Source organism: Dipodomys merriami, unplaced genomic scaffold, assembly GCF_024711535.1.
Source record: "Dipodomys merriami isolate MVZ:Mamm:240054 unplaced genomic scaffold, mDipMer1.0.p SCAF_21, whole genome shotgun sequence".
Classification (NCBI taxonomy): Eukaryota; Metazoa; Chordata; class Mammalia; order Rodentia; family Heteromyidae; genus Dipodomys; species Dipodomys merriami.
This window is the reverse complement of record NW_027203493.1, coordinates 7397423-7424786: the sequence shown is the minus strand read 5'-3', so window position 1 is coordinate 7424786 and position 27364 is coordinate 7397423. Positions and strand designations below refer to the sequence as shown.

The window sequence follows — 27364 nt, the reverse complement described above, 5'->3', positions numbered from 1 at the left end:
AGCTATTCCCTCAGGTCATGTCTGTACCTCCTTTCTTGCACTTCCTGAGATTAAAAAGTCAAGGTGTAATGGGAGACCCAAGTCAATCAAGTCAACCTAGCTTGTATCCTTCCCACTCCTCTCTTGCTCTCTGGTGATGTGCTCAGAGTAATGAAAAGCAGACCTTCTCTGTTGAGGTCATTGCTCCTCACGCTGGCAGCCTGCTCCAGGAAGCTGTTTATCTGTGCTTGCTGAGCCAAACTCCAGCCTCAGAACAGTTGGAATGTATTGAGAAACCACAGACCCCAAAGAGAGAATGTTACACAGGCAGTCCCATTCAGAGAGAGTGTTTACACTGCACAAACTGCAGTTTACTTGTATGAGGATAATTGTTTATGTGCATACTCTTGTATTTTGCCTTCTACGTAATACATATGTCCTCTCAAGAGAACTCCATTGCTCTGCCCAGATTGCCCTGAGCTTTCACTTTCCATGAAAGGTACTTTGGTAAAATTGATGTAAAAGCCACCTTTTCAAGGTAGTATTTTTCTCAGTCTAATTTAATGCTTAGTATTTTCAACTATAGAGGCCGGATCACTAAAGCACCTAAAGATATTCTGTTTCTTGAATGTTTGTTTCTTCATCCTTTACCACATATTACATCTTGTTCCAGAGCTTCAAATGTGCTTCTTATCAATGGGGATATATGATATGGTCACTTGCCTATGAGATGATATTGTTGTAAAATGAGAAAACAGAGAAGCCATATTTTGAGAGGTCGAATCTCGGAGTCTTTATTAAAAGGCTGATGATTGCATGGTGGACTCCTGTCTCAAAGACCAGCAGCCAGAAAATACACTTAACATTGTTAGGGAACTGAGCGATGAAGGCCAGAGAGGAAAGAAAGAACAAAAATAATACCAACAAACCAAGAGAAGAGACAGGAGACAGAAGACAGGACATGAACACGGAGACAAGTGACATGGCGTCCTGGCACTTGAGCTGGTCCAAGCCTAAATAGGGTCAGGTCAGGGGGCAGGGTCACAGGAAATTCCCAGTCCCAGATCCTGAACTGACAGGTTTAATAACCCATCAGCCAAGTGCCCATCCCTGTCCTGGGATTCAGAGACACCCATCACCTGAGAGGCGGGGGCTTCACCTTCCCCCACTCTGAAGACAAGATGCCAGAACCTACCATCCACCATGTGGCCAAGATGGCACCGGCCAGACCCAAACTATGTAAGTGGCACACATTTATTATCAGAGCACTTGGGATTCTTAAGTAGGGGTGATGAGAATTTAGGGGGATGAGCCTGAGTTACATATCAAGACCCTGTCTCAAAAAAAAAAAATCTAACTTTAGTAAGTTAGCTTAGTTTAATAAGTTAGCTTATTTCCTTTCCATTGTTAATGTCTTAATTACCAGGTCTTCCAACTCAGTTTCTTTTCTGTAACACCATTCTAGGCCTGATTTTTCTTTTTCTTTTTGATAGTACCAGTGAACTCCAGGCCTTGTACTCTCACTTGACTTGCCTGCTCATGGCTGGTACTCTACTAGTTGAGCCATGCCTGTAGCCCAGGTTTTAGCTGGTTATTAAAGATGGAACTTTTCTGCCTAGGTTGGCTTCCAACCTTGATCATCTAGGTCTCAGCCTCCTGAATAGCTTTAATTATAGGCGTGAACCACTGGTCCCCTACCTAAATATTATTTTTCTTATTGCAAAATGGATTAAGTAGTATTTTAGTACTATAATTGGTATGAATATGATGTGAGTGGTATGTGGATTACCAATTTACATTTAACAAATGCCTATTGAAGGCCTACAGCATACTGGAGAATAGATAACTAAACAAATAAATTAGTAAGGTAATTTTAGATGGTAAAAAATTCTATTAAGAAGTTAAGGGGAGGAAGACTGGGAATGTGGGTCAGTGGTAGAGTGCTTGCCTAGCATGCATGAAGCCCTGGATTTGATTCCTCAGTACCATGTATGCAGAAAAAGCCAAAAGTGGTGCTGTGGCTCAAGTGGTAGAGTACTAGCCTTGAGTAAAAGTAATTCAGGGACAGTGCCCAGGCCCTGAGTTCAAGCCCCAGGACTGGCCAAAAAAAAAAAAAAAAAAAAAAGTTAAGGGGCGGATATTTGGACACTGAGTGACAGGGGAAGCCAAAGAAGACCTCATTAAGGCCTTCTGTTGCTGTTGCTGCTTTTGATACTTACTTGAAGAAAAAGATGGCCCTTTAAAAAGTATATTTTTCAGCCATGTGCCGATAGTGCACATCTGTAATTCCAACAACTCAATAGGCTGAGATATGAGGATCACAGTTGAGAGCCAGCGCTGACAAACAAATCTGCCAGACTCTTATGTTCACTTAACTAGCAAAAAGCCAGAAGTGGAAGTATGGCTCAAATGGTGGAGTACCAGCTGTGAATGAAAAAAAACAAGCAAGAGTGTGAGATCCTGTGGTCAAGCCTCAGTACTGGCACTCAAAAAAAGAAAGAAAGAAAGAATATTCCTGATTAAAATAATGGAAAAAAGATAAGGAAGAGGAAAGAGATTTTTTTTTTTTGGCCCTCAGCTCTTCAGCTCAAGGCTAGCGCTCTACCACTTGAGCCACAGCGCCACTTCCGGCTTTTTTTTTCTGCTTATGTGGTGCTGAGGAATCGAACCCAGGGCCTCATGCCTGCAAGGCAAGCAGTCTACCACTGAGCCACCTTCCTAGCCCGAAAGAGATGTTATAGTCTATAGATATATTGGGAAAGAAAAAGAGGGGGGAAAAAGCTTGAATTAGCAATTCATTCACTTCTTAAATAATTTGTGACTGTTTACGTCTATGTCAAGGGTATGATGGTGATAGAGTTGGTTGACAGATATGACTGCATTCCCTGTCTCCCTCCCTCCCATATTAACACATGTTTTAAAACAATGTGTTCACTTTAAGCTTGGTGTGTGAGCATCCACCTATTTTTCTCCCTAGGAATCCCAATCCTCTTTTTAGTCAGTAAAACTCTTTAATTTGGTAGAGATCACTCCGTACCCTGTTAACCACTCACTGGAGCAAGCAAGTGTTGCGAGATCCTGTGTGTTTTTTCTTTAGTTGTAAATTCCATCAAGCTAGCCCCTTAACTGCAGTGGATGGGAAACTGGAGAACTATTCATCTGACAATTGGCAAAGGATAGTAGAGGAAAGAAAAATCTCTTTCTGGTATTTTTGTGTAGGAATTTGGGGATGCAGAGTTTAGTTATAAACAGCTAGATTAATATGTTTAAAAACCATGGTCACTCTTAAATCATTCTTTGTTTTGTAACATACTAACAAGGTCCTAGAGATAGCTAAACCAGTGGTTGGGAAATTCTTTTGTGGATTAAAGATCTTCTAAAAGCATTACTCACGAATGTTCAGGATGATCAGTTGGCAAACAAGAGTTAGCTAATACAGAAAGACATCCTAAGTCTGTTACCCCTCTGTATGAAGGAGGGATGTAGTTTGTAGGAGTGGGTTCGTTGAGGCACATGGCCTTTGTTTTGCAACATTTTTCTATATAAAAAAATATCACATCTGAAGATAGCAAGAACATTTAATGGCACTAGTTGATAATCATCAGGCAATTTCCATATTGACATGTTAGGCTGTTTAAAAACAGAAAGGACAGCTGTTTGTCAGCTACATCATTTCTGATAAGACTTTACTACTTCGCTTCCTACTTACTACTTTGTTTATTCTTGATGACCATGGGATAAATTAACTACTATATTGGTTCTAGCCAAATCTTTGTCATCATTGGCCCTGAAGTCACTTGGAGACCAAAGAGCACCTGGTCATCTGGAGGACTCTCTCATCAGTGACTGATGCCCATCTCTCCAGTCTCCCCAAACTGCTCTTCTATTTTTTTCTGAAGTACCTTCAAGCATTTCTGCATGGTTACTCATTTTCTTCTACTATACCTCCTCCTCTTGCTTTACTGAATTTCCCAGCACACAACTCTAAGAGGGAGCTTTATTTCAGAGTAGAAAGGGGCCCCCATATGTGGCCTATTATATCCATATCAACTTGCTTACCCTTTTCAAACAGCTATTGTCTTTTAATAGGGTCCTGCCTGGCAGGGGTAGTCCTTAATTCCTGCCATATAAGAATGAGCAGCTTGAGTTACAGCAAGCTGCGGTTCTGTGCTCTGATCAAAAGGCCTCTGTTGTTTTTTAAGTTTTTCCACCTCCCTCTCTCTCTCTTTCTATATCCTAGGCTAATAATTCAGCACAGTAAGGTCATTACAGGCTTTGAATTGAGAGCTGAGAGTGTTAAATTACTGACCTAGAATAAAAGAGATCTGGGGGGCTCTCAAGAAAGATAAAGGGATTCTGGCCAGTAAAGTGCAAGCCCAGCAACCCTAGTTCTTAATAATATTATTTTTTTAATCCTCTCTGTCTCCAGAAGTCTTTTCTGGGACAAGGGAAGATCCTCTTGCCAGAGAAACTGGGCTAGGAACTGAGTGACATCTTCTGAGTGTTGTATCCCAGGTGCTGGCAGCATGTGGGCACCCTTTTAGCTGTCTCTTATTGGCCCTCTTCTTTAGCAATTTTTCATTCTCTTCTACCTTGTTCTTGTCTTAGTTTGTTCCTGATACTGTATCAGAATACTACATAATGGGTAAATATAAACAATGGAAGGTTTTTGGCTTACAGTTCTGGAGGCTGGGAAGTTCAAGACTAAGTTGCCGAATCTGATGATGGCTGCATCATAGATAATATGACTGAAAGCATCATGTGGTGAATGGGTATGAGAGAGACAGCAAGAGAAAGAAGAGAAGGAAGTTGACATTCTCTTTTTTCTTTCTTGTTTTTTTCTCCTTAATTTTGTCTATGCTATATTCATGTATGTTGAACCATCCTTGCATCCCTGAAATGAAATAACTTGGTCATCTTTTTCTTTAAGGTGTGTGTGTGTGTGTGTGTGTGTGTGTGTGTGTGTGTGTGTGTGTGTGTGTGTGTTTTGGGGAGTACTTGAACTCAGGGTCTAGACACTGTCCCTGAGTTTTTTGCTCAAAGCTGGCACTACTTGAGCTACAGATTTACCTCCAGCTTTTTTGGCAGTTAATTAGAGATATGAATCTCATGGACTTTGCTACTTGGCTGGCTTGGAACCATGATCCTCAAATCTCATCTCTTGAGTAACTAGGATTACAGGCATGAGTCACAGTCACCGATTTTAGTGCTGGGAATTAAATATAGGACCTTGTACATGCTAGCAAGTATTTTACTTCAGCTCTAAAGAATGAGGTTTCAGCCTGCATTTTCATTAAGATTTATTGTCTATAGTTACTTTGTGATTTTTGATAAGTCACAAAAATGTACTGAGAAATGTCCTTTAAAAATTGTTAAATAGTCAGATGACACCAAATAAATCATTAGAAAAATGCTCATATTCTAAAATAAACCAACACTAAGAAGGTCAATGCCACAGTGTGTTATGAATTAATGCAAAACTTCCCCTGACAAACAGGTGTTCAGGCAACAGCTAAACCCTTTCCTAAATTTATGGTCATCTTTTAAATTTTCTTGGAACAACTCCCAAGATCTTTAGAAATTTTATAGCACCTCTTTTTTTCTCTTGTCTTCAACCAAATAACACATTAGATTCTCATCTGCTTATAAGTCTTCGGTACAAGAACTACCTATCTATCTACCTATCTACCTACCTATCCTATCTAGAGTTCTTTATTAATGATGTGTATGTGTGTATGTGTGTGAATACTGGTGGTGTTTCAAAACAAGCTTTTGTTGTTGTTCAGCTTGTTTTCTGGGTTGGCACTCTATCACTTGAGCCATACCTCCAGCTGAGTTTTTTGCTGGTTATTTTGGAGGTGGAGTCTCTGGGACTTTCTGCCAGGGCTGGCTTCAAACTATGATCCTCTGGATCTCAGCCTCCTGAGTAGGTAGCATTATAGGTGTGAACCACCAGTGCCGGGCTACTTATGTGTGTTTAGAAATAAAATTCTCTTTTGGAATAAGAAAACAAGCAAAAAAAAAAAAAGAAAAAAGAAAAAAGAAAACAAGCAAATGAAGTTGAAATCTAAGCAGGTTGCCGATGGCTCATGCCTGTAATGCTAGCTTCTCAGGAGGCTGAGATCTGAAGATATTGAGGTTCAAAGCCAGCTGGGGCAGGAAAGTCTGTGAGACTCTTATCTCCAATTTACCATCTGAAAACTGGAAGTGGCATGGTGGCTCAAAGTGGTAGAGTAGAAGAGCTCAGGGACAGTACTTAGGCCCTGAGTTCAAGCCCCATGACCTACCAAAAAAAAAAAAGGAAGAAAGAAATTGAAATCTAAAGAGTTAGTAAGAAAATTGAAAGGATTTTTATAAGGTATTGGGAAGAAATTGATTTTTTCCCCCTAAAGCAGTACTCTTAGGGGTTCCAAATGCAGTGAACTTAAACTTGGAAAAGTAAAACAACAACCACAACAAAAAACTCTTATTCAAAGTCAGTAAGGTAAGTACTTGAAAGATACACATAGATTTCCTAGTAGCTTTAGAAGATAAATAAAGATAGGGGCTGGGAAGGTGGCTCAGTGGTAGAGCACTTGCCTTGCATACCTGAGGCCCTGGGTTCAATTCCTCAGCACCACATAAGCAGGGGGGAAAAAAAGCCAGAAGTGGCTCTGTGGCTCAAGTGGTAGAGTGCTAGCCTTGAGCTGAAGAGCTGAGGGACAGCGCCCAGGCCCAGAATTCAGGCCCCATGACCGGACCCAAAAAAAAAAAGAAGATAAATAAAGATGGCTAATGGAAGAAAGTGAATTTGTTTTCTGAAATGTAATCTGGAGATAACAAGCAAAATGAGGAAGTGGCAAAGTGGCTTAAGTGATGCAGCACTTGCCTTGGGCACAAGTCCGCTCAGGGACGATGCCCTGAGTTCAAGCCCCAAAACTGGCAAAAACAGAACAAAACAATAACCTACTTTGGGCTAGGATGTAGCTTAGTAGCAAAGTGCTTGCCTAATAAGTGCGATGTCTTGGGTTCGATGCCCAGTACACCCCCTCCCCCCACAAAAAAACACCAAAAAACAAAAAGAAGCAAAATGACTGTGGAAGTAACAGTAGTAAAGTAACACAGGCCATGTTGAAATGATTACTGTTATGATGTGGAGGACTCGGAAGGAAGGAGTCCTTGTTCCAAACCTCCTTCACTTCTTGACATTTTTGAGTTATGATCAAGTCTTAGAAGACTACACCTGTTCCTAACACTTTTGCTTGAAGAATTTTTTGACCTACTTCTTGTCATTTTGTGTTGTTTTGTTTTTTTAGTTTTTTAAAATAATTTTTAAATTGAAACTAGGTGATTACATAAATTTCACAGTATTGTGGAATAGTGACACTTAAAGTCACAAACACAATTCCTGTCATTTTGAATAAGAGTAAAGAATGATGGTTTGAGAATTCTTTACTAGATTTTAAACCTAGAGAATTGATAAATTGAATAGTTCCAGTGAGGCAGTATTGAGGAAGAGTGTGTAACATAAAAGGTATTCATAAAAAATATTAATGGGGGCCTAGAGGTGTGACTCAGTTGGTAAAGCACTAACCACTGAGTCAAAGCAGCAGGTACCAAGTTTGAGTCCTGGTCTCAGACCCCCCCAAAAAAGCAAAAAGCAAAAGAAAAGAAGTAACATCCTTTTGGGGTTGGAAGTGTGGCCAACTTGGTAGAGCACTAGTCAGTGAGCAAAAGTGACAGGTATGGAGTCCTAGCCCTTCTCTCAGACCTAGAAAAAATACTAATGAGAACCTTTTTGAGGATCCCAGTGAGAATAAAAGCTGAACGTACATACAAAATAAAATAAAATTTACCTTAAAATATTTAGGGTGTGGCACATGCCTGTAATTAATTCCAGCAGTCAGAGGCTAAGGCAGGAGGATCCTCAGTTTGAGTCTGGAATAGCAGCCTGGTCTACACAGTCAGAACCTATCTTTAAGCTTCAGGAGAGGGGGAGAAATTTTAGGGGACGGAGATATAGTTTAGTGAGAGTACTTATCTTGAGACCCTGAGTTCAGTCTCTTGCACAGAAAAAAAAAATTACAGTACAACACAAAGAAAAAGCAAACAGTGGGAAAAACCAAGAAAGAAAATAGTAGTGAGTTGGAAAAAAAAAAAAAGAAGATAAGAAATCAGAGGACAATATGTTACACCTGCCAGGAAAACAGACAGAATCTATGTGAGAGCTAGTAAGGAAAATCATTTGATAGGGAGGGAAGGGCAGGATGTGCAGGGGACTAGGGGAGCCCCACCCACTTGCATACAAGGTGAGGCAGGTGACATGGAAAGATAGAGCTAAGAGAAAGAAAGAACAGGTAACAGTTTTGTATACCATGTAAGAAAGAAGCCAGACATATATATCAGAGGGTAAGCTGTAACCGAACTATTGTTACATTCTAAGTCTTTGTCCAGAAACTTTTCCAACAGAGCTAACTGATAATTCTCCAGAGAAACCATGCAAACAGGATTATTCTGGGTTTCAAGTGAAATTAGGCAAGCTCCCAGAAGAACTGTGACCATGAGCTCTACTTTGAGGCCTTGAGGAAGGCCTCAGGAACCTTGTAGGAAAGAGACAAATGAGAGATTTATAGCAACTTAAAAAAATAGTATATGAAAAGCATCTCTACATTACTACCCTGTCTTTTTATAATTTAAATTTCTAACATGCTCTAAAGAGCGTGGACACAGTCACCCTTTCCCAGTGCTTTGTGCTTTCATTCCTAACCCTGAAGTGCAGCTTTCCCCATCTACTGGCTTTAGTAAATCAGCCTTGTAAGAAGAATGCTTCTTTGCACATGGAGTGGATGGTACTGAATCACCTTACTTCTCTACTGTTCTCAGTGGGTAAGGAGCCACTGAGAGGTTACCATTGCATGCCAGGCTTTTCAGCAATAACTTTGAAGTTTGTGGGCTTCAGAAGGTGTTTGAATCCATTGCTGTAGAAGGGTTTTGATGAAATTATAAAAAAAGACTTAATTGGGAAATTTACTTTCAGAGAAGCAGCATTGGGTCTCTCTTCCAACCTTCTTGAGCATAATTTGTTTGGTGATCAACCTGTCTGGAAACATTCACCTCTGCCCTTAGCAACAGCTCAGCTTGAGACTATTCCATTTCTATTTTAGGAAGAGTCTTTCTGGGCTGGCGGCAGTAAAGTACTTGGTAAAGTGACTGAGGAAAGAAGTAGCACTGTTCTCGGTACTTTGCAACCTCCATACTGTCAGGATGCAAGCAGCTAGCTATCTCATGAGTTCTCTTCATACTGCCATGAAATCTGATTCCACCGATGTCCTGGTTTGAAAACTAGCCAGTTTGAAAACCAGTGAAAAACTCTTGCATGAAGCATCAGTGTATGAGGCTAATATTAGAGTAAACTGATAGCTAATTTGGGATTTTATTTATTTATTTTTTGCTGTTGCAGAAATTGCAAATCCTGTCTACCACAGTAGCAGCTAAGTTCTCACCAATTGGTTTACCTATTCCTTGATAGAGAGTAAAGACTATTAAGGCCCTGTTGGATGTCTTCTTAAATCTGGGGGTATTTTTTTTAAGATGACAAAGATCTTAAATATTTACTGTAATTAAGCTAGTACTCATAAAGAGGAAAAGCAGATGATTCTGAATGCTCACTGTAGAATGGACTCTATTTTCAAAACCACTGTTACTTATTTCTTTTTTTTTTTTTTTTGTCGGTCGTGGGGCTTGAACTCTGGGCCTGGGCGCTGTCCCTCAGCTCTTCAGCTCAAGGCGAGCGTAGGCTCTACCACTTGAGCTACAGCGCCACTTCCGGTTTTCTGGTGGTTTATTGGAGATAGGAGTCTCACGGTCTCTCCTGCCCGGGCTGGCTTTGAACCGCGATCCTCAGATCTCAGCCTCCTGAGTAGCTAGGATTACAGGCGTGAGCCACCAGCGCCCGGCTGTTACTTATTTCTTTATGGCCAACAGAGAACTTGCCATTAACACTTCACAGTTCACCTGATGTATATCAGTGGCCAGAAGCTCATATATTACAATCTCACTTTGTAAAATTTCTCTTTGGATACAGGATCATATTGCCCACTTTTTCCTATAGTAAGTGTATTGTATGTTTGAGCAACAACAACAACAGAAAAGATAGGTAACAATAGTGTAGTAGAGAAGTAAGAGTTCTTAGAAGTACTACATTAAACTTTTATGTATAGGGCTGAGAAGGTGGCTCAGTGGTAAAGTGTTTGCCTTGCATGCATGAGGCCCTGGGTTCGATTCCTCAGCACCACATAGCAGAAAAAGCTGGAAGTGGCGCTGTGGCTCAAGTGGTAGAGCACTAGCCTTGAGCTGAAGAGCTGAGGGACAGTGCCCAGGCCCAGAGTTCAGGCCCCACAACTGGCAAAAAAAAACCAAAAAAACAAAAAAACAACAAGTTTTATGTATAAATTTCTCATAGCACCTTGTGATGATTTGGAGAAATTGGGGCCCTCATGCATTGTTCATGAGAAAGTAAAATGGTAAAGCCACTCTGGAAATGAGTTTGGTTCTTCCTTCCTTCCTTCCTTCCTTCCTTCCTTCCTTCCTTCCTTCCTTCCTTCCTTCCTTCCTTCCTTCCTTCCTTCCTTCCTTTCTTTCTTTCTTTCCCTCCCTTCCTCCCTCCCTCCTTCCCTCCTCTCTCTCCCCTTCCTTCCTTCCTTCCTTCCTTCCTTCCTTCCTTCCTTCCTTCCTTCCTTCCTTCCTTTGTTTTTTTGGTTGTAGGGCTTGAACTCTGGGCCTGGGTACTGTCTCTGAGCTCTTCAGCTCAAGGCTAACGCTCTACTGCTTGAGCCACAGCAACACTTCCAGTTTTCTGGTGGTTTATTGGAGATAAGTCTTACGGACTTTCCTGCCTGGGCTGGCTTTGAACCATGATCCTCATATCTCAGCCTCCTGAGTAGCTAGGTTACAGGCGTGAGCCACCGGCGCCCGGCTGAAAAATAAATTTTTTAAAAGAAAAACCGCTAGGCTGGTGGCACCCAGCAATTTTTATTTTTTAAAATATTGTTGTTAAGAAGTTGTGTTACAGTTGTGTAAATCAGATTATGAATACAATGCTTCTTGGTCAGTGTCACCCTTTCCATCATTCTCCCTTGATTATTCCCTCCTGTCCCTACCCTCAAGTTATGCAGTTCATTTTTTACATAATGTACATTGGCTATAATGACTGCACCAAACTGAGAGTATTATTAGAGTCTTAGAAGTGAGAGATGATGAAATTTGACATTGGGGATAGAATTGTGAAAAGGCTATGCAAAATATGGCATTTGAGATCATGTTTAAAGGCTAAACTAAGGTTATAAGTTCACTATTAGTTCCTTTACCATGTCGACTATGACCTAGACACCAGCTTTTTTACCCCTGGGGTATGAAGCATACTATCTTGGCCAGATACCTTCATAAATTTAGTCTCTAATGTTATCATTGTAGACTTCATTTGCTGGAAATGTAGTCTGTCCCATTTACCTGCCACAGCTCATTTGCTGTAGTTTTCATTTTCCTTGCATAAGGCAACAATCACATTGCCCTAAACTGCATGGGTAGGTTAGCCCTTTCAGAAACTTTTATAAACATCTTCTAACATAATCCTTTGCCACAATTCTTAGTCTTCCTCAGTGTCTTAAAAGTAGATTTCTAAAATGAACTCTACAACTTTGGTGGAGGGGACGGGGGGGGGGGGGGAAGATAAGAAGGGATGGGAAGAGGAAACAAAGGAGGAGGCTACAATGCTTGATAAGAAATGTGCTCATTATCTTACCCATGTAATTGTAACCCCTCTGTACAATATTTTCACACACACACACACACACACACACACACACACACACACACACACACACACACACACAAAGTAGATTTCTATGCTAATGTACCTTGAGAAAACAAAAGTATGTGATTTGCTTTTTCATTACAGTGCTGTTAATATTACAGGAAGGCTGGTTTTGTCTTAAGTGATTACTTATTACATATATTACGTATAAAGACAGTGCACTCAACCTCCCTCCGTCCCCTGCTTGTGAAAAAGGCATTAGGATAGGTGGCTCCTGAATTTGTTTTCCTATTCAGTTCACATTCAGCTCTCCCTTTCCACCTTCTCTAAATGGTCCACAAATGAAAAGTGGCATTTGGAATTACCACTGTTCCCTCTGTTGCTTGCCATCTTCATCTTAATGTCTGTTTCTCCACAATGATTAACTTGTTTTCCACTCATGATTTACTTGTCAGGGATTTTAGGAGTTTTCTGGAACCTACAGTCTGCCCTAGGTACGGATGATTACTGGATAATTGCCTATTCTCCTGTGGAATTTCCATTTTTAGATTACACCAGGCTCTGCAGCCTAGATTTCTTTGGCAAAAGAACCCAAAGGCAATGGAGTATATATTTTTTCTCTTCTCTGGCCCAGTTTAAACAATGAGTCACTTGGGCCCTGGGGCTTTGCTTCCTACTCTCATTTAGGGGCCACTTTCTACCCTGTTCATCTTGTTTGCCTTTTGTGTTCTGTTTAGAATTTTCTATATCCTTGACACATAGAGTTTGTCTCTGATTTTAGTTGGGCACTATCCCTCAGAGGGAACAGGCAATTCAGTCACATCCACTACGTCATCTTTACAGCAGCTAGGATATGCTGGGATAATGCAGAAAAAATATCTTTGGGGAAAAGCATAATTCATCATGGAGCAGAGGAAGTAGTATTCTCCAAAAAGACATGAGTACTAGTGTTATCCAAGTAAAGTCTGAAAATTACCCCCTTTTTTTTGGATATGCTTTAGGGATGGTTTCAGACTTCTAGGTATAATGTGGAGGTGGTGGGTGGAGGGGAGGGGGCAGGAGGGGACATCAAGGAATTGGACTCCCATGAGTTTCAGAGGGGTATGGTTATATATGAAGAGAAGGTCTTACTCTAATTCAGAGTTTTGTAGGGGAAGATCACAGACATCCTTCTTTCCCTCTTTGGCAGTGACAGTGGCTCCATCTGTTTTTTTTTTTTTTTTTTTTTTTTTTATGTGGGTTAACTAGTCCTGGGTGCTATTCCTGGGCTTTTGTGATCAAGTCTAGCACTTGAGTCACAACTCCACTTCCAGCTATTTTGTGTGTATATGTGTGTGCCTGTGCATGTGCACTTAATTGGAAATAAAAGTCTCAAGGACTTTTCCTGCCCAGGCTGGCCTCTAACCATGATACTCAAATCTCAGCCTCCTAAGTAGCTAGGATTACAGGCATGAGCCACCAGTTCCCAGCCTTTATCTGATTTTGAACTTTCATTCTGATTCTAGCCTCTTTCTAATGATAATCTGTTAATGTTTCTCTCTGCAGTTTTAATAGTGTATGTCAAGGAACTCACATTCTCTTTCGAGAATTCAGCTTCATCCAAGCAACCCCCCACAACAGGGCGTCATTTCTACGTGCCTTCTGGAGATGCTTTCGAACTGTGGGCAAAAATGGGGGTAAGCCAGTATCCTTCCCTCTCTCCCCCTCCCTTCCTGCTGCCCTTCCTCCCTTTTCTTCCTAACTTTTGTCATTCTTATTTCCCTATAAATACCATTTGAATGAAAACTGTTTGAGGCTTTTGGATTACTTTTGAAGAGATTTGTATTTTGTGTCAGAAATGTTATTATCACCACCACCACACTAATGATACCTATTAAGAACTAAATATAGCTCTGTGCACTTTAGGTATAATAATAATTTAATCTTCACAATAATGTTCCCTGGTAGGCACTGTAATCTCCATTTTGTAAATAATGAAAGTGAGGATCAGAGAGTTAAGTAACTTGGAAGGTTACATAGCAAATGCTTGGCCCAGATTAATACCCTGCAGCTTGGCTCTAGATCTTGGCAGATATTAAAATACAGTGCAGTAAATTCAAGGAATAATGTGAATACAGATATACCCTATTTTATAGCATTTTACTTTATTGCTCTTTATATACTTGTATTTTTGACAAATTCAGGATATGTGGCAACTTTGAATCAAGTATAACAGACCATTTTTCCAGCAGCATATCTCTGTGTCACATTGTAGTAATTCTGACAATATTTCAAACTATATCACTATTATTATCTTTGTTATAGTGATCTGTGAACCGTGGTCTTTGATGGTACTAGTATTGTAGTTGTTTTGGGGTTCTAGGAACTCTGTCCATATAAGCCATTGAACTTCATGAATAATTGAAGTATGTGTTCTGACTGCTGCACACTTAGCCATTTTTCTGTCTCCCTCTCCTTAGAACTCCCTGTTCTCTGAGATACAGCACCTTGTAATTAGATCAACTAATAACCCTACAAAGGCATCTTAAGTGTGGAAGTAAAAGGAAGAGTAGCATGTCAGTCTGTTACTTGAAATCCAAACCCAGAAATATTTAAACTTAGTGAGGAAGGCATGTCAAAACTTGAGATTGGCCAGAAGCTAGGCTTCTTGCACAAACAGCCAATTGTGAATGCAAAGGAAAGGTTCTTGAAGGAAATTAAAAGTGCTACTCTGGTGAATGCACAAATGATAAGAAAGACAAACTGCCAAGACAGGCATGGTGGCACATGCCTGTAATCCTGGGTTGCATAGCAAGTTCCAGGTCAGCCTAGGCTACATAGTAAGACCCTATCTCAAAACACCAAAGAGAGAGGGAGGGAGGTAAGGAAAGAATGAAAGAAAGAAGGAAGAAAAGGAAGGAAGGAAGGATGAGAGGGAGTGAAACAAAGAGAAATGGCCTAATTGATTAATTGTTGGTAGGGCAAATTAAAGTAGTTTGCATAAAGGATTAGCCACAACATCCCCTTAAAGGCAAAGCTAACCCAGAGCAAGACCTCTGCCCCTTGCAACTCTCTTCAGTTCTACAAACGTTGAGAGAAGTTGCAGAAGAAACCCTTGAAGCTAGCAGATGTTGGCTCATGAAACTTAAGGAAAGGAGCCATCTCTGTAACACAGAAGTTAATTAACATGGCAAGATGATTCAGGCAGTGCTGATTCAGCAGGTCATCCCAAGAATGTACCCAAGCTAACAGAATGCAGCCTCCTAAACAACAGGTTCACAGAATGGATGACATATCCTTCTACTGAAGGAAGATGTCGTCTATGCCTTTAGAAGATGGCATCTATGACATCTAGGACTAGAGAAGAGAAGTCAGGGTCTGGTTTCAGAGCTTTGAAGGACAGGCTGCTTCTTGGTAGGCCAAGAGTCATTTATCATCTGGAGAGTCAAAGGGCCCTTAAGAATCACCCTAAGGGGGGCTGGGAAGTTGGCTTAGTGGTAGAGCGCTTGCCTTGCATGCCTGAGGCCCTGGGTTTGATTCTTCAACACCACATAAGAAAAAAGAAAAAAGCCAGAAGTGTCGCTGTGGCTCAAGTGGTAGAGCGCTAGCCTTGAGCTGAAGAGCTGAGGGACAGTGCCCAGGCCCAGAGTTCAGGCCCCATGACCGGACCCCCCCCAAAAAAAAGAATCACCCTAAGGGCTGGGAAGGCAGCTCAGTGGTAGAGTGGTTGCCTTGCATGCATGAAGCCCTGGGTTCGATTCCTCAGCACCACATAAGCAGAAAAAGCTGGAAGTGGCACTGTGCCTCAAGTGGTAGAGTGCTCGCCTTGAGCTGAAGAGCTGAGGGACAGCGCCCAGGCCCAGAGTTTAGGCCCCACAATAAAAAAAAAAAAAAAAAGAATTTCCCTAAACCCACTGTGCTGTGCTGGAGCAGTGCAACAACAAAGCCCAGATGATGGCTCATCTGTCTACAGGGCAGTTCTTGAGGATCTTTAGTCACTGTTGAGACCTACTACACAGACTAAAAGGTACCTTTCAACATAACTGCTGCTCAGTGACAGTGCACCTGCTCACCCCAGAGCTCTGATGGCCTCGTACAAAGAGCTCCATGTTGTTTTCATGCCTGCTGACCCAGAACCCATCCTGAAGTCCATTGAGCAGGGAGGAACAAATACATTGCATAAGCTATAACTGCTGTAGTCCTCTGATGAACCTGGGCAAAGTGAATAAGAACCTTCTGGAAAGGCTTCAGTATTCTAGATGTTGTTAAGAACCTTCATAGCATCTAGATTGTTGAGAAGAGGTTAAAACATCAACATGAACAGGAGTTTGAAAGAAGTCAATCCCAAATTTTCTGGATGACTTTGAGAGGTTTAAGACTTCAGTGGAGTTAATCACTGCAGATGGGGTGCAAGAGAACTAGAGTTAAGAGTGGAGCCTGAAGATGTGATGGGTACAGTCTCCAGATAGACCTTTAACGACGAGAAGGTTGAGAAAAGGAAGTTTCTTGACATGGACTCTGGCACTACAACCATAATTGCTGAAATTACAACTAAAGATTTAGAGTGTTATATAAATCCTGTTGATAAAACAGCACTAGATTTTGAGAGGTTTGACTTTGAGATAGTTGACCGCAATTTTGATAGAACTTCTTTATTGGCGGTAAAATACTATCACACAGCATTACAAGGTACAGAGGAATCTTTCGTAAAGGAAAACCCCCAACCAATGTGACAAATTTCATCACTGTCTTATTTTAAGAAATTGTCACATTCACCCCAACCATCAGCAACTACCTCCCCAATCAGTTGGTAACCTTTAACATTGAAGCAAAAGGATTAATATTCACTGAATGCTATGATTATTAGCATTTTTAAGTGATAAATTATTTTTATGTAAGCCCCAGTATTCCAGTACTGGGGCTTGAACTCAATGGTGGGCACTAAGCCTTAGCATTTTTGCTCAAGGCAGGTACTCTTACCACTTGAGTCACAGGTCCACTTCTGACTTTTCACTGGTTAATTGGAGATAAGATTCTTGTGGACTTGCCTGCCTGGGTTGGTTCAAACTTCAATCTTCAGATCTCAGTCTCCTGATTACCTAGGATTACAGGCTTAATCCACCTGCACCCAGCTACAGAGCAATTTGTCATTTCAACTCTCCAAACAAATCGGCACTGCCATATTATTCTGCTTATTTTATAAACTAACTTGCAGGGGGTTAATTGTAAAGCCTCTAACAAAACTCACATTTATTAATACGCAAATAATGTGCTTTTTTTATAAATAGCTCTAGATTGTCCACTTCTGTCTCACTATTATATAAACAGTATCTAATATACTGAAATAGCATTGTTTCCTTTATGAAGTAAATACACTAAGTGAAAGAGAGTAAACTAGTTCCTCAACTATTCCGTTGGTCTCTACATAAACACCCATATATCATGACTGTATAGGTGAATTAGTACTATTTATCCAGACTCTGTCTTTCCCAGTCCTTTACTCAGAAATATTTATTGCATCCTTATTATATTGAAGATGTTGTGTACAGCTAGATCTGGTTTCTTGATACAGCATATGGAGGTAGCTATGGAAAACAGATAGCCTTACTTGTTTGTCTGATTTAGAACTGGGGCCTCTTCAAGAATTTATACTTGCACAAGGGATTCATATAGCATATATACTCTAAGCAGATGTGGTTTTCTTTATCTTTCTAATAGCAGCTGCCAGTGATCCATCCAGTTGCTAAAGAAAAGTAGCTCCAAGTTCTCCCTGATTCATTTATGCCATAAACAAGACCTAAGTTTTTTCTTTTATTTTTTTACTTATTTTTGGTTGGTCATGGGGCTTGAACTCAGGGCCTAGGCATTCACTGTAGCTTTACTACTAGTTTTCTAGTGGTTAATTGGAGATTAGAGTCTCACAGACTTTCCTGCCGGGGCTGGCTTCAAATTGTAATCTTCAGATCTCAGCCTCATAAGTAGCTAGGGTTACAAACAGGCCACCAGAGCCTGGCTAAGATCTAGATTTTACAGTAAATATTTGTTATATTCTTAATCATACAGATTCCTTCCTCGTCCTCCTTTTTTTGTGTGTGGCATTGGGGTTTGAAATCAGGGCCTTGTACTCTCTACTATTGAGCAGACACTCTGCCTTTGAGCCATGCCTCCAGGCCTCTTTTGGACTGGTTGTTTTGGGATAGGGTCTCATTTTGTGCTGAGGTCCATGCCTGAACAACCATCCTCCCATTTTATACATTCCACCACTTCTGGGACAACAGGCACATACCATCACACCCAGTTTCTTCCATTAAGCTGGAATCTTGCCACCTTTTCTGCCTGGAACTTTGATCCTCCTGATCTCAGTCTCCTGTGTAGTGCAGATGACAGATGTATGCCACTACATTCACAGCCTCTGATTTGTTTAAGATATAATGCTACATTTGTGTCTAGATAGCCCTAAAAATCTTTAAATATTTTAATATATTCTTATTTGGGTTTTTTTTCCCCATGAAACCTTGGAACATCATTCAGTCCTAGAATGTGTCAGTTCCCAATTTTAGTCCAAAGTGAGCAAAAGCTCTTGGATGAATGTTTGAAAGGAAAAGACTTGTTTTTGTCCCATTTTTTTTCAATTAAAATGCCAAGTACCTATTCAGTGGTGCTGTAACCACAGTGTTTTTCTGTGCACAATTCCTTAGAATATCATGTACAGATTTTTGCATTGTGGAGAAGAAGAACTCTCCTGGGAGGTAGTAAAAGAACAATGTTCCAGCGAAATATGTCTAAAAATGAAGCCACCTGTAGAATGCAAAGACCTTATCGCTTCAGGCAAGAAATATTCTATTCCAATTTTTAGCAAGTACAGTGAGCACTGGCCTTGAATGCCTCACTGAGTACTGACTGATGTGAAGTTTCCTATGTGGAAATGTCACATATTCTCATAGCTACTACTTTGAACCTCTTGATCTCTAGGCTTCGAAACAACAAATCTATAAAATCTATTCAAGTGTAAAAGCCTTTAAAATCTACCTTCTCACTTTGTTACCTCTTTTGGTGTTGAAAGATTTGTCAGAATTTTCCAAATTTGGCAAAGATCAAAATTCCTTTGAGATAAATCTTCACTTCTGTTTGGGGATATTAGTTCAAAAGAGCTTTTTATTCCATTTATTTTCAGTTGGAATTTAATTTTTTTCAATTAATAAAATAAAATGATTAGGACATCCTCTTCTACTCATGAAGAAGTATGTACTAAGGGACATGTCCTCTTCGCATAAGTAGTTTGACAACCAGAGAGATAATATGAAACAACTATTTTTCAGACATTGGACACTTGTAGGGGTGACTGTAGGAACTGAGAGGCAGTTTCTGGGGGATCTTCAAAGAGCATGGAAGGAGTTTTGTTAGTAGAAGAAGCAGAAATTAGGGATCAAGGAGGTGAAGGTAGCTGGAAATTGCATGTAGAAATACTAGAGAAGCACAGTTGCTCAATGAACACCAGAACAGCAAGGAGGTAGGAGTCTCTGGTGTTGAAAATGAACCACTAGGAAATGGGAAACCAAACGACTCCTAGAGTATACATAAGTTTGGGATAGTTTTCACTTCTACCAGCCAGAATGGGAAGACCTCAAAATATTCCAGGTGTTAGATAAAGTCTTCAGCAGCTTAAAAGCAAACCATTAGTCAGATGTGCAAGCAATTTAGTGTACAGACAGTCTTCATTATATAATGGGTTAACTTAGGATTTTGATTTCACCATGGTACAAAAGTGATACATATTCAGTAAAAGTGTCTGTGACTTTTGAATTTTGATCTTTTCCTGAGATATAATATGTAGTAGGAGACTTTGACCACACTGGGCAGTGGCAATGAGCCACATCAGCCACATCAACACTGGGCTCAAAAACTGAGACTCTCCAGTGCATTGAGTTTTCCTGTGTTCTGGGTGCTTTACATGTGTTTTTGACTTAGGACATTTTCAACTTCAGATGGGTTTATTGGAACATAGTCCCATTGTGAGTTTAGGTACATCTATATACGAGAACAAAGAAATAGAACAAAGTCCAGCACTCACTAAACTCTGTACAGTCGAGTACTCAAATACAAATGACCAGACACTTTTTTTTTTTTTTTTGTCGGTCGTGGGGCTTGAACTCTGTGAGGCTGTCCCTCAGCTCTTCAGCTCAAGGCGAGCGCTCTACCACTTGAGCTACAGCGCCACTTCCGGTTTTCTGGTGATTTATTGGAGATAGGAGTCTCACGGTCTTTCTTGCCCGGGCTGGCTTTGAACCGCGATCCTCAGATCTCAGCCTCCTGAGTAGCTAGGATTACAGGCGTGAGCCACCAGCGCCCGGCTGACCAGACACTTTTTTAAAAAGCAGGAAAATAGGATCTATAACTAGGAGAAAAAACAATAATAATACAAATACATTTAATGAATATACACTAATGAAAACTAAAAGCCTCATAGACTTAAAAATGACATATGGAGGAATTAACAAGGACTTTAAATGTTTGTTTGTCTGTTGTCCTGGGATTTGAACTCAGGGCTTACCTTACTAGATATTCTGTGACTTGAGCCATGACTCCTGTCCCCTCAAAGTTATTTTAAATAATATACTCAAGGGGCTGGGAATGTGGCTTAGTGATAGAGTGCTTGCCTAGCATGCATGAGACCCTGGGTTCGATTCCTCAGTACCACATAAACAAAAATAACAAGAAATTTAGAAAATAATATACTCAAGTATTTAAAGGAAAACATGACTATGATTAGGAGATACAGTGTATTAAAAATCCTGATAGAATTTCTAGAGCTGAAAATACAGTGATAATTAATGTTAAGTGCTTCTATGTAGGTTATGTTACCTTCATAATAGTCCTATAGGTAGATATCATTACCATCTCTATGACATAGAAAATGAAATTGAGATTTAGAAAATAAATAACTTGTTCAAGTCACATAGCAGGTAAGTGAAAAAGCCAATTCTACAGAAACCAGAAAGCTGAACTCTAGTGTGTCACTGCTTCCCTGTGTTCCTAAACACTGTATGAAATGCTGGAAATACAGGGATGAGGGACAGTACTTCTCCTCAGGGAGGGACAATTGTGTTGTCCACAGATGGTTTCCAAAGCATTTAAGTGATTATTAGAGCCATCTGTAATATTGAGTAATAATACAAGGAGGAAATCATACTTCCTGCAGAATAGGGAAAGGCTATAAAGGAACCAAGACATTTGGGATGAGTCGTTGGGCCATAGAAAGCCATCATGAAGCAAATAAGGAATACATTCTCCCATCCACATACTAACCAGGCCCCACATAACCAAGGGTGGTGTTGGCTGTACATAGGAGTACATTCTAGAACAAGAAAACAAGACCTGAAAATGTAGTGATATGAAACCATATGATTTCTTTGGATGCTGATAAAGTTCATTTTGGTGTGGCTGGTTTTTAGCTCAAAAGAAACTTCATCCCATATCAAAAGGAAATAATGCTTAGCATGTGCCAGCCACTGAACTGAGTGCTTTATATTACTCATTCATTTAATCCACACAGAGAGCATATAAGTAGGTCTGATTATTATCTTGATTTCTACATTGAGAAATTGAAACTCAGAGAGGGATGTTAACTTGCACAAGACCACAGCATTTTTATAAATAGCATGGTTTATATTTGAGTGTTCACAAAGTCTATGTTTGTAACGGCTGCTGAACAGGTTCTGAAGGGTTTTGTCAAAATTAATAAAAAGTGTGTCTTCTCCCAAAGTTAGTAGAACTTTATCAGTTTGTGTGTCATCTTCACATGAGACACTGAGAAAACAGAAAGTGAAGCAGGTAAACTGAAAACAGACCTGATAGGAGACCATACAGGAAACCCTGAAGTAGCTATTTAAGAAATGACTTGAAATGACTCCCTGAGTGATTGGGTGTGGAGTGTGGGAAAGAGAAAATGAATGACTGAGCTAGAACATTGCCAGTTTCGTTCTTCCATTTATTCCCATTTCATCTTCTTTCTTCTGTTCCTTTTGGTCTCCCTTCCTTCCTTGCTTGCTTCCATTCCTCCTACTTTTCCTCCCTTTCTCTCTTTTTCTCTCTCTCTTTCTCTTTTTATGTTTTATTCTGAATTAACTATATTTTTAAAAAAATTCATTTAGCAAATATGTCTTAATTGCTGCTGGTAAAGCAGTCTCTGGGACAGGCAGAAATTCTTACTCTCTTGAAGTCTGTACTCTGATATATGATTCCTGACAAAAATCCCTACTTTTTATGCAGATTGCATTCTAATAATTAGGGATCAGTGCTATCTGGTTTGAGGATTTAAAAAAAAATTGTCAGTTTTTCCAAAATACCTATTCCTATGGTGTACTTATAGACTTGAGTGCAGGTAATGCTTTGGCCTGTCTTCTCCTCATGAGTCCAGAGCTTCCCCTTCCTCATTTTCTCCCCAAAACCTGATAACAAACTTGAGTTCCTGTTTCATAGTTTTCATTTGATTTATTTTTATTAGTTTCCACAGTTCTCTACCTTTTTCTCTTTAACTTCTTCCTAATATTTTCTTCAAGAAAAGACTTGACATTTTATTTCCCCTTAATCTTTCATCTCCTTACCTCAGTAACTTAAATCTTTCCTCTTATTTAATTTTCTTACTTTTTTTTCCAATTTCAATTCTTGGGGGTTATCACATGTGTCATACAAGCATTCCTGGAATGCTTTTGTCACCATCTTTTCTCCTACTCCAGCCTCCTCATCCTGAACTCATACCTCTATCTTTTCCTTATCCCTTCAGGTTTGGGTTTAAAGGTCAGCTCCTTAAGGAGGCATCTTGTGATTCCCTACTCATCATCTTGCTACTCATTCTGTACATTTTATTGTTCTGACTAGACCAGTATTTTAATGAGCCTTTATTAGATTGTAAGGTTTATGAGGACAAGATCATAGTTTGTTTTGATTATCTGCATAATATCCAACATAAGTAAATTTCTTTTTTTTATAATTTAATATGAAGGGTTACCATTTCTCAAACAACATCCAGAGGACATATTATTAAATGGATTATATTACCATCTCTTTTATTTGAGGGTAGTTTTGTTTGTGAAAGCCTGTTTTCCACTAACTTTTCAGTGTGGTAAAGGTACTTGGTTAAATGTGATAATAAACTGGATATGATGGTACACACCTGTAGTCCCAGCTACTTGGGAAGTTGAGGCAGATGGATCCCTGAGCTTAAAAGTTTGAACTGAACCTGAGCAACATAGTAAGACTGTTTCAGAATAAGACAAGTAATGATGGGTACTGACGCCTTTAATCCTAGCTACTCGGGGGTGTGAGGATCTAGGTTCAAAGCCAGCCCGAGCAAGAAAGGCCGTGAGACTCTTATCTCTAATTAATCACCAGAAAACCGAAGTAAAGCTGTGGCTCAAAGTGGTAGATTGCTAGCCTTGAGAGACAGTGTCCAGGGACAGTGTCCAGGCCCTGAGTTCAAGCCCCATGACTGACAAGAAAAAAAAAAAAAAAAGACAAGTAGCAATAGCTACCACATGCTAGGCTTGACACTTCATGTTCTAAGTGCTTCACTAACAACTGGTCCAATCAGAGCTAACATATTAAATAATACTTAACTAAAATCCCATTCGATACCTACTGTTTCTTACAAAAGAAAGATTTAAAGATTTAGTTCTAGATCTGTGTTCATGTTTTAAACACTGATTAGTTTCTATTCTCTATTTTGTATTGTGCGTCCAACCTTTACTCCATGCAAGATAGATTAGTGATTGTCTGATTATACATGCCTTGACCTGTTGAGATGTTCCTTTGGCTTGAAGTGTTACAAATACTTTTGAAAGTTAGCGGGCCATGTTGGTCATAAAAATCTCAGTTTCATTTGAAGAATGGAAAATCCTCCAAGCCCATGCCTACATTCCTTCAGGGAGAAGTTCCTGGGGTGGAGATGCAGCTGCTCCCATCCCAGGGCCTGTGGCTTCAGATTTACCACCATCCCAGCTGCCCTGTTTCACCTGCTTATGCCTCCTGCTTGGCCTCTGCAGGCATGTGCCTGTGCTACCATTGCCAGAGCCTTCTGGTCTGTGTATAGTCATTTAAAAAGTAGAGTTACACTCTTGATTTAGAACTGGGAGTAAGGAGTATATTCCTCAATGAGTTTCTTGTTTTCTTTACTTTCAGCCATTATAGTATCTCACAAATTTTTAGAATTTAAAGGTACCTTAGAAATCATTTCAGCTTAAAACTAGGTCACAGTTTTTTGTTTCTTTTCTTTGATAATAACTCTCCTAATGGTATACTACTGTGGCTTTGATTTGCATTTTCCTTATGACTAATGACATCCAAAAAAACTTTTTTTCTTTGCCCCATGCACCATTTATTTCATCCTCTGGCATAGTCCCAGATGGTAGGAAATTTTTACATTTCTAATTTACATCTAGGGAAACTGAGGCTTGAGTGACACATTAATTTACCCAGGGTCACAAAGTAAAGCAGGCCCAGGACATCATCAGCTTGTCAATGGCCTGGTTGTATGCTAGATGCTGGGCTGAGCTATAGATTCCCTGGTTGTAGGGCTTCTCTCTTTCCCTAAAGGGCAAGAAGATACTTTCTCCAGGAGCCCTCATGTTAGCTCCCTAAAGTTTGGTGTTTTCAGGCCCTAAAGCCTCCACATTCATCCTCCAGCACAGCCAACTCCAACCTGGCAACCTCTGCGGCGCAGATCTGGGGCCAGCAGCAGCACATTCCTGAGGAAGTCAAGTTGAAATGCTATAGTCTCCATCTTCTCTCATTTTAGTTGAAAGCTACATTGTTACATCTGGTGTTACTTTTGGAAGAGGCAGGCTATGCTGTGGCCCCAGGTCAGTCCTGTGGAGAAGCATCAGGTCTGGAGCTGCAGGGACATAGAAGGCACCTGTGGCACCATGAAAGGTCTGCTAGCTATGTAGTGAGAGTCCGAGCAGAAAGGAGAGGGAGGTGAAATAAAGTATTTGGGGGAATATTTCTATCACTGTACAACAAATCACCACAAACTTAGTGGCCTAAAATGGTGTCCATTTGTTCATATTGTGTTCTGTGGTCAGAAGTCTCAGTCTGCTCAGTGGTGACATCCAAAATATTTTCATTATGCTTGTTGGCTATTTGTATACCTTCTTTAGAGAAATGTTTGTTCAAGTCATTTGTCCAATTTTGAATCGACTGCATAATTGTTTATGATTTATAGGAGTTAAATACCTTAAATATCAATTTATTATATATAACTTGCAAACACATTATCCTATTCTATAGAGTTGTTTTTGTTTCTTTTTTAGTTCGATACCAGGTTTTTTTTAGTTCAGTACTAGGGTTCACAGTTTTCATCACTGGTTTGTAGAGATAGAATTTTAAAAATTTTTTAGCATAAATTAGTTGTACATAGGCGCTTCATCGTGATATTTACAATATGACTATAGGTACTTTGATCAAATTAATTACTTTATCTCTATTTCACCTTCTTAACCTTCTTCCTTCCTCCTTTTTAAGTTTTTTTTTAGTGAGGTTCTATATGTTATTTTCATATATATGTATATATATATATATATATATATATATATATATATACACTCACACACACATATAATATACTTCTATAATATTCACTCCTGTCAGTCTCTCCTTTTCTCCTCCCCTACCTACTGGTCCATCTCTCCCCACACTTCCCCTTTTATAATCATATCCTATTTTGTGTGTGTGTATAGATTTCACATATGAGTAAAACATCTGATATTTGTCTTTCTGAGTTTTGTTTATCTCAGTTAACATGATTCCTGAAAATGACATAATTTCATTCTTCTTTATTGCTGAATAATATTTCATTATATTTATGTACCACATTTAAAAAAATCAATTTAGGGCTGGGAAGGTGGCTCAGTGGTAGAGTGCTTGCCTTGCATGCCTGAGGCCCTGGGTTCGATTCCCAAGCACCATATAAGCAAAAAGAAAAAAGCCGGAAGTGGCGCTATGGCTCAAGTGGTAGAGCACTAGCTTTGAGCTGAAGAGCTGAGGGACAGTGCCCAGGCCCAGAGTTCAGGCCCCATGACTGGACCCAAAAAAAAAAAAAATCAATTTATTGTTTACTCAGTCAGTGATGATGATGGAGAAGATAATGGAAATCATTTTGATGTGAACACATGTGTCTTTTTTTTGTTGTTGGTCATCGGGCCTGAACTCTGGGCCTGGGCGCTGTCCCTTAGCTCTTCAGCTCAAGGCTAGTGCTCTACCACTTGAGCCACAGCACCACTTCCGGCTTTTTTCTTTTTGCTTATGTGGTGCTGAGGAATTGAACCCAGGGCCTCATGCATGCAAGGCAAGCACTCTACCACTGAGCCACCCTCCCAGCCCCACAACCACATTTTCTTTACCTAATCATTGGTTGTTGGGTACCTAGGAACCTAGGCTGGTCCCTTATCTTGTCTGTCTGTTAATAGTACTGCTATAAACATGAGTCTGCAGGTATCTCTCTTATACATTGTATATTCCTTTGGATATATATCCAAGAGTGGTAGAGCAGGATATAACATTGTTTTTGACCACTAATATATCTTGAAATTTTTCTGAATGCATTTCTTAGTTCTGACAGGTGGTGGTGGTGTGGTGGTGGTGGTGGTGGTGTGTTGTGTTGTGTGTCTGTATCTGTATCCTGTGTCCGTGTCTATGTCTGTGTCTGTGTCTGTGTCTGTGTGTAAGTAATCTTCAAGGTTTTCTGCATTTAAGTGATTGTGTCAAGCCAGGAGCCAGTGGCTTATGTCTATAATCTTAGCTACTCAGGAGACTGAGATCTGAGGATTGCAGTTCAAAGTCAGCCCATGTAGAAAAGTCCCCATGAGACTTTATCTTCAAATAACCACTCAAAAACCAAAGTGGAGCTGTGGCTTAAAGTGGTAGAGTGCTAGCCTTGAGCAAAAAGAGCTCAGGGACAGCACCCAGGCCCTGAGTTCAAGCCCCACGACCAACAAAAAATAAATAAATAAAATAAATGAAATGATTGTGTCATCTGTGAACAGAGATAATTTCACTCCTTTCTTTTAAATTTGGATGCTTTTTTTTGTTTTTTTGTTTTTTTTTTTTTTTACTAATTTTTCTTGCCTACTTGATCTTGCTAGAACTTTGTATACTGTGTAAAATAAAAAATACCTTTTTTCTGATGTTAGGGGAAAGTTTGTAGCATTTTGTTTTAAGATAAAAGCATCATGGGATGGGGCTGGGAAGATGGCTCAGTGGTAGAGTGCTTGCCTTGCATGCATGAGGCCCTGGGTTCAAGTCCTCAGCACCACATAAGCAAAAAGAAAAAAGCTGGAAGTGGCGCTGTGGTCCAAGTGGTAGAGCGTTAGCCTTGAGCTGAAGAGTTGAGGGACAGCGCCCAGGCCCAGAGTTCAGGCCCCACAACCGGACCCAAAAAAAAAAAAAAAAAGCATCATGGGAGCTAGTGGCTTATGCAGGTAATTCTAAGTCCTCAGGAGCCTGAGATCTGAGGGTTATTGTTCAAAGCCAACCTGGGCAGAAAAGTCCATGATTCAACTTATCTGGAGTGACCACCAAAAAGCTAAAAATGGAGCTATGGTTTGAGCCAAGCAAGAACAA

The 27364-nt window shown here is 40.1% G+C and overlaps 1 protein-coding gene across 4 annotated transcripts in view; it reads left to right on the top strand.

The window, feature by feature from the left end:
* Positions 1 to 27364, top strand: part of Cstpp1 (centriolar satellite-associated tubulin polyglutamylase complex regulator 1) — a 158497-nt gene that overhangs the window by 46600 nt on the left and 84533 nt on the right. For all 4 annotated transcript variants that reach the window (XM_070032424.1, XM_070032425.1, XM_070032422.1 and 1 more), the window contains exon 3: positions 13316 to 13446. In XM_070032424.1, coding sequence (XP_069888525.1) covers positions 13316 to 13446 — 131 coding nt within the window. The remainder of the gene's footprint in view (positions 1 to 13315; positions 13447 to 27364) is intronic.